We start from the raw sequence: 14,731 nt of genomic DNA, 5'->3' as shown, positions 1-14,731 counted from the left end.
GTGCTGTGACGTCACTCAACTAGTTTTCAAAACTTTTATTCACACTATATTAATTACAAATTTGTGAAATATTTACAAGAATGACCATGATATGATGGGTATTGTATTGACTACCCCAATGTTTATGGTTATGAGCAATACAATATGAAATGAATCTACACTACGGTGTTGTTAGAGAGTACATGTTTAGACTGGTCCCAACCTTGTTTATTTTTAGATTAAGGCGAGAACATTGTTGTAAAACTGGTCGCTTGCCTCTGTCGCGCCTATTCATATTGATGACGTCTCTGTTTTTTAAGAAAAAAACAAATAAATTACACAGCATACAATTACAGTGAAATGGTTGTGAAATGTTAATCGCCTTAAAACATGCTTACATTAGAAATTAGCCTCTATTCCAATGGATCGGAAGGCGCAACTAAACCTGTTGTGAAAACATCACATGCTTACCCTTACTGAAATTAACTCACCGTCAAGCTGAAACTGAGTCTGACAGAAATGTCAAGAAACTGGACTACAGGTATACTATATATTTAATATTTATTAGGAAACAAATAGTAATTTTATAAATTTTCTGCCGGCAGCCGACATCACAAGAATGTTTCTGCGGATAACAGAAGGTGTCCCCGTCCAAGGAAAACATATATGCTACAAAACAACATAATACAGCATGTAAATAAAGCATATATACTACTACTACTTCTATGCTACATAAATCGGGTGCCGTTTTCGCCTGACAATTAGCAGCCGTTTTTGCCCAATGAGGTGCCGTTTTCGCCCGATAAATCGGTGACATTTTGCTTAGGTGCCGTTTTAGCCTGCACCCGTGGGAATGTATAGCAAGTCAAGAATGTGATGTATGTTCTGAGCATACCTGCTCATGATTACAAGGATACTGGACACACACATATAATGAAAAGATGTCGACAATCTATATTGTATGACAATCTGTGTACATCATAATGAAAATACATAGGCAACATGTAATGATCATTAATATGCATATAATATGTCAATTTTGTACTACTGTAAACAAAATGAAAAACATGTATATGATTTACAAAGTAGAGATAATTTATGCATATAACTTCTTTATTTACTGTAAAGGCGACGTTTCGGTATAGATCCTTATACCGTTGTCAAGCGGTATAGATCCTCATACCATTCATCTTCCCGAGGCAAAGGAGTTAACTGACTATAAAAGTCCAGTTTCCACCCTTGCCGAACTAGGCTGGTGACCCGTGAAGATTCCGGGGTAGAATAGGTCTTCAGCAACCCATGCTTGCCGTAAAAGGTGACTATGCTTGTCGTAAAAGGCGACTAACGGGATCGGGTGGTCAGGCTCGCTGACTTGGTTGATACATGTCATCGATCCCAATTGCGTGGATCGATGTTCATGCTGTCAATCACTGGATTGTCTGGTCCAGACTCGATTATTTACAGACCGCCGTCATATAGCTGAAATATTGCTGAGTGCGGCGTTAAACAACAAACAAACAAACTAGGCTGATATTATGGAGTTATGCATAGTCCAATCAAAATCGCGCACCGAAATCGAAATCCGGTTCGTGAACTGTCGTGCAGATTTCGATCGATGGCAGGATTTGCAAAGCATGTGCATGGCCAATTCGTTGTCAGCAGATATTTTCCAAATCCTTTCATGTTTTTAATCAAGGTGCTCAGGTGATTTGATGCATTTCGCGATGTAAGACCCGTTTTATCACAATATAGATCTTGATTATGGATCAGATCGTCCTGACTGGGCGCCACCATTTTGTGTGAAGCAAACGCAAATGATACGAGAGTTGGAATCTCATTGGTCCATAGGAGGGGCTTAGAAGGGACATAACTGGTAATAGCCACTGGTGGCGCAACGATAGAGTCCAGTAATTCCAGCCTAGTTCGGCAAGGGTGGAAACTGGACTTTTAAAGTCAGTTGACTCCCTTGCCTCGGGAAGATGCATACCATTGTGATTGTTTGACAACGGTATAAGGATCTACACCGAAACGTCGCCATAATCGAGTCTGGGCCAGACACTCCAGTGATTAATATCATGAGCATCGATACACGCATTTGGGATCGATGACATGCATCAACCAAGTCAGCGAGCTTGACCACCCGATCCTGTTAGTCGCCTCTTACGACAAGCATAGTCGGATATATATTTATATGTCTGTGCTTAGAGTGATGATAGATGGACATGTTCGGGGTCATATGAGGATTAAAGAGAATGTGTATTTTAAATCAGGAATGTGATGACGTGGATTGATCTGGTGATTGAGTGCGGCCCAGTAATTCAAATAAAAGCCAATGTGTTTTGTGGATAGTAAATATCTACATGTATATGTATCTACATGTATTTCTATTTCCAAAGCCAAATTGAACATATTTTGTTCTGTTAGATATGTACATCAGTTTCTAGGTCGAGCAATACTTTTTTAAAGTTAATTCAAATTCCCAGAAAACATGATTTGCAGTTTCATTTACCTCATTTTCATAATAACAAAATAAACAAATAGTGTTACCTAGCAACTTCATTTCGTATAATCAGCTCTATGTAGAAAGACTGCATTAGAAATCAACTACCTTAATACCTTTACTGCCTTTCCTATATCCGGCAAAGATGTTAAACCATAGGATTTCACATTCAAAGCTTAATTGCCACAATCAAATTATTAGATGATTGCAACTATTAACGTCTTGATCATGAGTCTTTACAGGTCTTTTATCTGTATTAGTAACTAGCCATTTTGGGGGGATATTGTAAAGTACTAGTATATATCTAAAATGTAACAGTGTACCTTTAATGTAAAGGATCTTTTCAAGTCACCAAATGGAATAATACCGGCATTACTACATATATCTTTCACTAAATAAATGCCGTTATACAACCCAAAGTAATTGACCTCCAACTTTTCTATTTTTGTTAGCTTTTGGTTTGCATGCGATTTGTCCTCTTTTCGTTGTTGACTCGTTGCATGAAAACATCATTGATATACACTGAAGCTTAAAAGCCAAACCTTCAGGTCTTTCCAAATTATTTTTTCTTAAATCAATAGGAACTCCATCGATCGCAGGACTTTTATTGATTTTCATATTTTTCACCGCCTTTGTAATTTTTTAAGCTCGGGTTTACTTTCTAATATATCTTATAGTTGCTTATTTATCTTTGGGAGTAATTAACTCATTAAGCTCGGCTAAGCCATCATCTAAATTTTCTGCTGTCTACATTTTCTCATAAATCGATCCAAGTTCGTTTTCTTTATAAATTTTCCATCTGAAGTTTCTGCACCCTTATCTTAGACTGCAATATTTGTAAGTTTAGGAAAGTAATTTCTATTTTCCAAACGACAAAAGTATTTATTGATAGTTTTTCACCCTCGTTATACCATTTAATTATATTTGTTATTTGTATTCCTCATATTTCTGCTTCCTTGATCTGCGTTGATTAATGTTGACCAGAACATTGCTTTTCAAACTAGGGCCCATCCCCGAAAACAAATATCAAATACAAAGTTTAATTAATACCTTTTCAGAAAATGTATCACACACATTTTAACCATATATATATATATATATATATATATATATATATATATATATATATACAATTGAGTCATGAATACAAACTTATATTAAAAACAAATGTGTGGAACATATTTTGGCATAACAATAGTATATATTCTAAATACATGTTATCTGTTCGTTGCTATTTTATATTTCCGTCTTGTTTGATTGCGCGAAAGCTATGTCTATATTTTAAACGTTAATAGCAAGTATTGTGTCTCTTGAAAATTAAAATGTTAACTGAGCTCACGTCTACTTACACCTGTAAATAGGCGGTCACGCAGTTCAAAGGCAGCACTAGTTATTGCGCAATGGATCCGTCGAGGAAACAGTCCAAACACGTGCTCGTTTGGGCGCCATCTAGCGGTCGTGTAAAATGTAACACTGAATAATTGTTTTTAATCTGCACGATGCAAGCGTTTAATTTCAAGATATCGTAGTCTGTAAATCCTACAATGTCAAAGAAAGTAAAATTGAACCATATTATTCTGATTTTATGAAATTTTATTTTAATTTATGAAACACTTTGGTACGAGGTGAGCGAGATTTCCCCTATGGCCGACGATCGTGTTTGGAAAGCGAGAACGAATATATTTACAACAAAGAGTGCGAGATATTGGCTTCGTGTAACAGTCAAGTAAGATATATACAATTTACAATGAACTATTGTCAATGCGCTAACCATTATTGTCTTTGAAGAACTAGGGCATCCGAGGAAATCGTAGAGAGCAGGGAGGCACCCAGCGATCGACGCCGACAGTCAAGCTCGGCGTGAAGAGGCGACCCATGTTCTGCAATCACCTCAGGCCCGCCTGGATGTGTCAGCTAGCGAGTCGTTGACCGAGCAAAGCCGGGACCAACAGATCGACATGGCGGATTTCTACGACCCAGCATGCCCAACAGAGTAAGTGCCAACACAACTACAATACACAGACAGTGTCTCCTGCAGCCTGTCACAACAACCGCACGTGTGCTGATGTAGATTGCGCGTCAAGTGCCGTTTACCAAAGCATTCCCAGGTGTGTACTATTTGACGTACACCCAACAATATCAAAGGTTGGATTCTTTGATACTTCCATGACTTTACCGTACATTAATCTTCAGCTCTGTTTATCATGTTTTTGTCACAAAAGTAGAGTGACAAATCACTTGTTCACTCCCCAGGAATAGTTTTGTTTTAGGTCTTCAGAAGAGGGGTGGGTGGTGGTGGTTCAGTTCCTCTTGAAGTCTTCTCATGGTTATTGGCCAACACACCATTGTTGGCATGTCCTATCACAGAAGTGAGTTAGAACAGGTCTGTGCCACCTTCAGGTACACCCATAGAAGCAAATATGTGGCTGTATTTGAATTGTATATAGTATCTCTTTATCTGATCTAATCATTTAATTTTAAGACCATTTGGTTGGTGAATATGTGGTTTTGACAGCTGTGTTAAGAATCGGTAAACAAGTGGTCAGAATTGTACAATTGCCTTGAGTCTTGAAATAATACCACGCATGACTTTGTCACAGGTGTTATTGTCAATTTATTTCCAACATACTAGTTTACCAGGGTTAGGAAAGATGTTCTTCTTTTACAACTTACAGCCTTGAAGATGGGTTTTAAAAAGATACTTAGTTAAGTATGACAAATTTGTGTGACCTTCAGCTTTTTTGAAAGAATAGACACCTTTAAATGATAGTGAACTCAAAATATTTTCTCTTTCCAGATCATTATCAAGTTTGTGATATTGGCATAGATCTATACAGGGTTAACATGTGATTGTAAAATTATTCTGAACATTTTAGGAAACATTTTTTTGTTAGAAAATAGCCTATGATCTATATGCATCACATTCAGATTCTGTTTAAAAGACTGTGGTTTTAGAAGGAACTAGGTTGGAATTTCATTCCTGATTCCATCCTTGCCTGGACATTGTGCTCTTTGTGAAATTAGACATTTTCACCATAAGATGTAAGTTAAATGATTATTGATAGATTGAAAAAATATAACAAAACTTTAAATTAGCAGAAGCTTAAAGCATATTTTAATTTATTTTCCTCATTCTTATTGATGGGATGATAGCTTTGTCAAAGCCTAGCCGTATACAGAGCTACCCCTAAAAATCCATACTCTTGGGGCAGATAACTCTATTTAGTTAATCTTTTGTAGGTTTGTGTGTGTTGTTATTTGCAGATTTTGTTGCAGATAGCAAAGAAAATTTTAAACACATAACCTTGATACTGGACATATTTCTGATTGACCTTTGGGGAATTTATATTTTTATGCCTTGTGACTAAACATTGATTGGATGGATTGCTAACGAATGTTTTGCTATTTTTCGACATTACACCCCTTAGTTGCTTGTCTTACACATCTATTTGATCTTTTTCTCCCTTAAGACAGAGACAATACTTAGCTCACCAATATGTAACCATAAATATATTATTAAAGTAACAATTGTTGAAAGGACAGGTTATCCATATAGATCATAGAGATGGATAACCATCAAGTAAATATCGTTCAGTTATCAATAAATATTGGAGAAGTAACTTTGAGCAAATATGCAAGATGGTCTGAAAGAAATCAACATGTTTTACATCACTGGTGAGTGGTGACACATTTATGCAAGGATTACTTTGTGACCATGTAACATATAACAAAAATAGCGTGTTACACATAATTCAGAAGTGGCACATGAATAATGACGTAAATTTATGTGTTTAATAGCTGAGGAAGAGTGAAACGATTCTACTTAGCTGTAATTGTTGCTGTGTTTCAAAGATAGTTATTGGTTACAGGTGAGAGTTGTGTAATATGTCATGCATTTTGCGCTGGGGCACAAATAAGGTACATTTCTGTGTAACTCGTAATTCCTGTTAATTGCAATCGTGTTGTGTGATAATCTTGGTTCTCAACTTCTCACCACTATCAAACTGAAGGACAGCACACATGGAGCTTCTAATATCTTCATGGAATATTCCTAAACAAAGAGGATCCGTATATGATATCAAGTTCGTCGATAGAAATGATATCAAACATATAAATAGGTTTATATTTTATTTTTTATGACTTCTTTTCCATATTTAAATGCCAATGTAACATTTTCCAGTTAAGACTGTGCGCAGAAACAGTGCGGAACAGAAGGCCAATGACGACCTTGTTTTAATTTCTAGCTTTTGCTCAAGGAATTTTTAACCACTTAGTATAGTAAATGGCAATTGAGGAATACTATTTTCGGTAGTTTGCTTTTACAAGCGTTTGAGTTATGAAAATAGTACATGTATAGCCAATAGTGTATTCAGTCAGTAAAACATGATCAGCAGATTGTTTTCAGTCTTTGATAATTGACAATAACAACTTTATTTCATCACAGTAGTTTCAGTAAGATATTATCAATGCCACAATTTTCATATCCATTATAGTTAATAATCCTTCCCATTGACGCTAATTCCAATCATCAATCTTTTTAGCCAGCCCAAATGTTTGACATTTTAAACTCGTATTAAAGTAATTTCAAACCAAAGCCTGAGAAGCTTTTACTCTTTCTGTTAGTATTTGAATAGGTTGACTCCTGTGATGTTGACTTTGGCAACCAAGAAACTAACATCAGCATCCTGGAAATATGAAATTAGAAGTAATGCTGTACATTTGATTGAACATACCGCACAGATTCTGGGATATGAAATAAGGAGTGGCCTTCAGGCTTTTTCAGTATATTAAAATTTAATTAGGGACCTATTAAGTATTTAATTATATTTAATAGGGTTGTGACATTGGGCTTTAACTTTCATTCACATATTTAAACACTGCAAATATTTCCAGGAATGGTTGCTCTCAGCTGGAATGGAAAGATTTACGTATTAAACCTGTTATTTGGAAGATTTTTGTTTCATCAAAAACGTTAATAGTATCAATATTTAAAAAAAAAATACACATTATGTTTGGGGGTTCATGGAATTAACCAAGTTACACAGAAGATCAATTTAGAAAATGAAAAAGCTTTTTGCAAAATAGATATATGCCTATGTGTACTCTCTTCTATTCTCTCAGTTCCTAGTTTTAAGTCAACATTTATTTTCCTCTGAAACAAAGGGTGCGCCCATTGTACAGGAAGATCTAAAAAAAGCATGTTTTTATTTTTTTTTCACTTGACGTAACAATATATTAAAAATATTCTGAAGAGGTTTTGGTAACACTGGTTTGTTAGACAGATATTACATGTATTGAACAAACTTACACAGATTCATTTTCCATGCAGATTTATTATCAGCGGGTAAAGATATCTTCTTAACATGCTTTACTAACTAACTAGCTTATTGTCATTCCTAATGGGCTTTCCATAAGACCAAAGGACAACCCCCCAAGATTAATTCATTAATTCTTACCGTGAACAATCTCCCAAGAAATCCAAAAGGCCTGTGAAGTAAAACTTGGACGGGCCCAGCAATTGGTTCATTAAAAATTAATAGATGATCATTGTATGAATCAGTCTTTTGTGTTACTGTGTTGGTATGTGCATGAACATCTGTGTTAAAAAGACAAATTTTTGTTGTCATTTTTTAGTGACACTTGAAAAGGCCTTGAATTTGGCAGTCCGGCATTAAAAGGGACCTTGAATTTGTGCACAGTTATTAACTCTGCTGTTAAATAAATATACTGCAATTATTCTTTATCTATCAGTAATGTGTGAAAACATCAAGTAGCATGACATTAGCCTGGAAGTTGATTGATAGATTATTTGAAAACACCAATGTATGGATATTTGTATCGTGTAATTAATTAGAAGGACAATTGGAACTATTCTGGCAGCAATGAAATAAATTTGTTTTAAGCTTACTGAGGTCCACTGTTAGCTTTGAAAAAGCCGTAAACAGGCATCTGAAATTTTGTAATTCCATTTTGCTTCTTCACCCAGTTATCAGGACTCCTCAAATAGAAGTTATTAGACAAATGTCTGTGAGGTTGATCAAGATAAGCGATTGTATGATTTCTCTGTGTGAGCTGGAATGTTACTATAGTCAGCCCAGGATTATCTCACAACACCTTCCTCAACCTTATGTGCTTGGTGTATTGAGAACACAATCAATATTTGTCTACTGCCACTTGAGCAATGATTTCTATAGCTGGGTCAGCAAAGCATCAGCAACATTTGGTTGCTTGTTTTCCTGCACTGGAATAGATGTCACCTTTTCAGTCGTAATTGGTCAGCTTGTAATTTAGTTGTGGCGCCAATGCTGCATTAGTCTAATCTAGCAGTGGCCCAGATGGGTTCCTGTTCACTTTGAGGAGTGTTGAATACTTGTGATATTTAACCTATCAGTTTTATCAACATCTCTGATACCACAGAGTTTATGAAGATTATATTCTTTCTAAACTGCTAGTTGATAACATCAAAAGTTATTTGCTCAAATTTTATCCAGTTTTTTTAAGATTATATCCATTATGTGTGGGACATCACCCTGTATGGGAAATTTACATGTGGGGTAATGTCCGGATACCGTCCACGGCAGCCATGTTATTTGACTCATTTTTTGTATGTGCTGATGTACAAGGTTTACACTAGGAATTTTCTGACATGGGCCCTTTATGTGAGGTACACTCAACTTGCCCATACAGCACAATTTTTGGCATTTTGTCAAATTTAGGGGCTAAAAGCACAAATCCCCACCCTTGAATTATCCCTGGATGTATGATAATCATACATGCAGTACATATTTGATGTCGCCTGTTTGTGGGTTACCTGCACAATGCTGATAGCTGTGACTTAGCTGACTGTAAAACAGTGCAGTGTCTAATTTATTAGCAATAGTAGCGATAATGAGGGCTTTCCTCTCAATGGTCCCCCGTATTTGCTGATACAGGAAACTGCCCCTTGGCTTTCAATTATAGCCACATGTTTGATGCAGCATTTTTTTCGTTTGTTTGCATTCATAGTTGACAGTTCAATGTTTAAAATTTATAGCTCTAATTGATGTGTGAAATAGCTAGGGCAAGTTTGAGCTGAATCAAAGGTTCATTTGAGTTTGCCATTAACCTTTACATTTAGCAGTATTTGAAATGGCTATCAGCAGTGTTTGTTTGTTGGTTGGTTTGTTGTTTAACACTGCACTCAGCAATATTTCAGGTTTATGAAGGCAGTCTGTGAATAATTGAGTCGGGACCAGACAATCCAGTGATTGATATCGTGAGCATCGATCCACACAATTGGGATATGATGACATGTATCAACCAAGTCTGCAAGCCTGACTACCTGATCCAGTTAGATGCCACTTACGGCAAGCATAGTTGGCTATCAGCAGTATTTGAAGAGTAAGCGTGACTGTTAAGTCAACCACTTGTTTGTGTGCATAAATATGTAATTATTTTCATACAAGGAATTTGTCTGTTTAGAATTTATAGTTTATCATTATTGAAGTTTTTCTGATGAAAGCTGGGGCACAGGTGGTCCAGTTGTCTTAAGACACCACAATGTGCTGTGCAGAGTTGCATCTCTTGGACACAACAGAAACCTATAATTGTGGGTTTAAATCCTGGTTCACCCTGATTATGTTTGTAGGTTTGACAGCACCATACCCAAAATGGTAAAGACCTGCAGCACTTCAGGCTTTTCTTTCTGCTATATTAAAAAGACATGCTGTGATATAAATGCAATTCTGTTCAAACCAAACTCACCCATTCATTTAGGATCATTGCAGTGTATAATAAAAACAATCAACCATGATACTTCTGAATTTGACATCTGTATATCTACACTAGACTAGGGCAGGGGTGGCTCTGTCGCCTATGGCGCTTTGTAGAGTTGCAGGGGCATGGGTGGCCTAGTCGTCTAAGTCGCCACGATTCGCTGTGCGGCGTTGCGTCCTTTGGGCATGCCAGAAACCTATGATTGTGGGTTCGAATCCCGGTTCGCCCCAATTATGTTTCTAGGTTCGTCAGCACCATACCAATACTCGTGGGTTTCACCAAAGTGGTAAACGTCTGAGACCTTAATCACTTTGGGCTTTCCTCCCACATTAAGCTGACATGCCGCAATAACTGGGATACTGTTAAAAGCGGCATTAAACCCAACTCACTCATTGTAGAGTTGCAATCTTTAGTTATGCCAGTATACAATGATTATGGGTTTGAATCCAAGATTTTCCTGGTTATCTGAATCATTTATCCTCCTTTGCTTCATATTTCATATTTTGCTATAATTATTTCTACTACAGTAAACTATGGTAATAACTAGGGCTGTTACGATTCATTCGCGTATTCAGAGAATCGAACCGTAACCATTCATGAATTGAATTCGGTATTCATGGCCACTAGAATCGAATATTTATGAATATGCTATCATGTATGTTTACATACCCTGTACCTAAAAATATCCATAACAACATATTATATGCATAGATTTCTTTCAATGACAACACTCTAATAATATTTAATTTGATAGTATTGTTTTCACTGGTCATTGTCGCATTTGAGCAGATACTAGTACCTGGATAAGAGCAGTATATAAATGTATAATTTATTAATAATTAACAAAACATTTCAAATAAATTATGATGTTATTGTTTCACTGAATATAATAAATAATACATAAACTGCTGACTTGTTGTTGTAAATGTGAATTAATATTCGTATTCGTTACCTTATAATCGTGATATGCGTCGTATTCGCCTCATAGTGTATTCGTTGCAGCCCTAGTAATAACTAACATTTGTTCGTTATGACCATAGTTTGTTGTGAGCATATTTACAGCCTTCCTCCCGAGGCAAGGGAGTTAACTGACTTTAAAAGTCCAGTTTCCACCCTTGCCAAACTAAGCTGGAATTCCTGGGCTCGATCGTATCGCCACCAGTGGCTATTACGAGTTATGTCCCTTATGAGCATCCATATTGGGATAAAACGGGTCTTACATCACGAAATGCATCAAAGCACGTAAGCACCTTGTGTGAAAACATGAAAAGATTTGGAAAATATCTGTTGACAACGAGTTAGCGGCGCACATACTTTGCAAATCCTGCCATCAACCAACACTGCACGACAGTTTACGTAGCAGATTTCAATTACGTTGCACGATTTTGATTGGACTATGCATAGACTCCTTAGTCCAGCCAAAATACCAGCCTAGTTCGGCACAGGTGGAAACATCATAGTCGTTGGTTGGTTGTTTTTTACGCCACACTCAGCAATTTTCCAGCTACATGACGGCGGTCTGTAAACAATCGAGTCTTGACAATCCAGAGATTGATATCATGAGCATCGTTCCACGCAATTGGGATCGGTGACATGCATCAACCAAGTCACCGAGACTGACCACCAGATCCCGTTAGTCGCCTACTTTCATAGTCAGTTAACTCTCTTGCCTCGGGAAGATGATATACAGCATATACACAGCAAATGGCCATGACAAAAAAACAAAAACAGTTTGCTATATTCATCTGTTCATTATTGGAACAGGGAAGTAGATCTTAATATCTCTCAAGATTTGTATATTACCTGGCACAATGTTCAATATGAAGACAGAAACTCAAGGCTTCCTTATGATAACTCTAATGTATAACATTAATGATATAGGGGATCCCAGATAATGAGTAGGTGACCTCGGTGGCCCAAGAGCTCCCTTAATGTCAGATGCTTACATATGGGACTGACCGGGGGCACAGATGGTCCAGCTGTCCAAGGCACCACTGTTTGCCGTGCAGAGTTGCATCCCTTGGGCACGCCAGAAACCTGTGATCATGGGTTCGAAGCCTGGTTTGCTCTGATTATGTTTCTATGTGTCAGCACCATACCAGTGCTCGTGGATCTCACCAAAGTGGTTATCGTGCATCACTTCGGGCTTTCCTCTTACATTAATCTGACGAGATATAACTGGAATACTGTTCAAAGTGGTGTTAAACCCACCTCACTCACTCACTTACTCACATATGTGGACTTTTTCAATGTACATGGCTTATTGTGATTACTTCAAACTTAACATGTTCTAATAACTTATTTTGTCACTTCCATTAAGATAGTGAAGATAATATCCCAAAGTTTTCTTTCTGGAGTGGAAGAACTGATAGAGTATGAATCTTTCTTATGTTTAGTGGGCTAAAATATTCTAAAGAGCAAGTTCTGTATGCACCAGATACTTATAAAACATTTTTATTTTTGGAGTGATTTTGGTATTTACATATGTACGTGATGTGCAGATCGAGAGCAGCTATAGGGGGAAGAATATGATAGATAAATGATTACCATCTCACCTGTTCACATCTGATACCAAGTCTTTGGCAGGGCTCCAACTTAGCCAGGCTGTGCCAACAACTGTTCAGCTCCCTTCACAGTGGGCTAGTGGCATGCCCCTTCAGCCCGCCCAGTTTACCTTGACCTGCTTTATCATGGAAATGCAGTATTCAACATTTCAAGACTTTTGAACTTTCGTCTTCACTAAGTGGTAAATAGATATAAAAAACAACTGCAAAAAAGTTGAAATCGCTGGTTTCTTAATGTTTCCTACATGTGTGATATACACTGATAAAGTGATATGTTGACTACATGTGTGATATACACTGATAAAGTGATATGTTGACTACATGTGTGATATACACTGATAAAGTGATATATATGGGGAGGGGGCACTGCCCTGTTAGAGATGTGGACTCATCTTTTATAAGACAGCCTAGGGCTGTCATTGATTAGAAATTTGTTATATTGACTTAGAAGTATCACAATATATTGATATGTCAATTAATAATAAAATTAGTTCTTCTGAATGTGTATAGATATAAATTACATGTGTCATTCAATTAAATGTTTCAAAATGATTTTTCAGCCTTCTTATGGTCCATCTCAAGCATAGTAATCTCAATAAATGTTGTGGTTGTGAATTAACATTTTAGTAACAACATTCATAAATTTGTATTGATACAGTATCAACATTAAACATTTTCCAACGATTTGATGATATCCCTAAGACAGGTGGCTGTGTTAGCTTCTCACTCAGCTCAGCTTCTCACAGCTGAATATTGACTGCCTATTGTCTGTGTGAAGCACGAGTATTGCTTGATTATAATCTGTGTATATCTTGAGTATGGACTGTGACTAGAGTGTATAACCTGAGTATGGACATTGTAACCTAGGTGACTGTGACTAGAGTGTATAACCTGAGTATGGACTGTGTATAACCTGAGTATGGACTGTGTATAACCTGAGTATGGACAGTGTAACCTAAGTGACTGTGACTAGAGTGTATAACTTGAGTATGGACAGTGTAACCTAAGTGACTGTGACTAGAGTGTATAACCTGAGTATGGACTGTGTATAACCTGAGTATGGACAGTGTAACCTAAGTGACTGTGACTAGAGTGTATAACCTGAGTATGGACAGTGTAACCTTAGTGACTGTGACTAGAGTGTATAACCTGAGTATGGACTGTGTATAACCTGAGTATGGACAGTGTAACCTAAGTGACTGTGACTAGAGTGTATAACCTGAGTATGGACAGTGTAACCTTAGTGACTGTGACTAGAGTGTATAACCTGAGTATGGACAGTGTAACCTAAGTGACTGTGACTAGAGTGTATAACCTGAGTATGGACAGTGTAACCTAAGTGACTGTGACTAGAGTGTATAACCTGAGTATGGACAGTGTAACCTAAGTGACTGTGACTAGAGTGTATAACCTGAGTATGGACAGTGTAACCTTGGTGACTAGAGTGTATAACCTGAGTATGGACAGTGTAACCTTAGTGACTGTGACTAGAGTGTATAACCTGAGTATGGACTGTGTATAACCTGAGTATGGACAGTGTAACCTAAGTGACTGTGACTAGAGTGTATAACCTGAGTATTGCCTGCATCTGATATGCACATATTTTTTTTTATCACCTGTAAAATTCCACTGTCAGCTGTAAAAATGAAACTATTGATGACATTGTATTTAGTCACCTCAGTGTTTATCTTCAGTACATTTAAAATTATGTTATTTCAAGCTGTACTGTAATAAAGTTGACGTACCCAAATCCAGAATTCTATAAATGGTCTGGACCAAGATCCAGAAAAAATATTTGCCAATTGGACATTTGTATTTTGGTCACGCCCACGTCATATTTGACAGTTGCTTTTGGATGTTCATGTTTGAATAAAGTAATGAAAGAACAAATTCAAAGGTCATTTTCACATATGCCATATATTCTTGAATATAG

At 36.9% G+C, this 14,731-nt stretch overlaps 1 protein-coding gene across 4 annotated transcripts in view; it reads left to right on the top strand.

Moving 5' to 3' along the window:
* Positions 1–3,891: 3,891 nt before the first annotated feature.
* The window catches only part of LOC124152167, a 61,912-nt gene continuing 51,072 nt past the window's right edge, over positions 3,892–14,731 (top strand). For 2 of the 4 annotated variants that reach the window (XM_046524984.2, XM_048382034.1), the window contains exon 1: positions 4,111–4,472. In XM_046524984.2, coding sequence (XP_046380940.2) covers positions 4,438–4,472 — 35 coding nt within the window. In that variant the 5' untranslated portion in view covers positions 4,111–4,437. The other 2 variants (XM_046524982.2, XM_046524983.2) reach the window with 2 other exon arrangements.

This window comes from Haliotis rufescens, unplaced genomic scaffold, assembly GCF_023055435.1.
Source record: "Haliotis rufescens isolate VD_foot unplaced genomic scaffold, xgHalRufe1.0.p SCAF_4, whole genome shotgun sequence".
Lineage (NCBI taxonomy): Eukaryota > Metazoa > Mollusca > Gastropoda > Lepetellida > Haliotidae > Haliotis > Haliotis rufescens.
The sequence above is the reverse complement of the archived record's forward strand: the minus strand, read 5'-3'. Positions and strand labels throughout refer to the sequence as shown.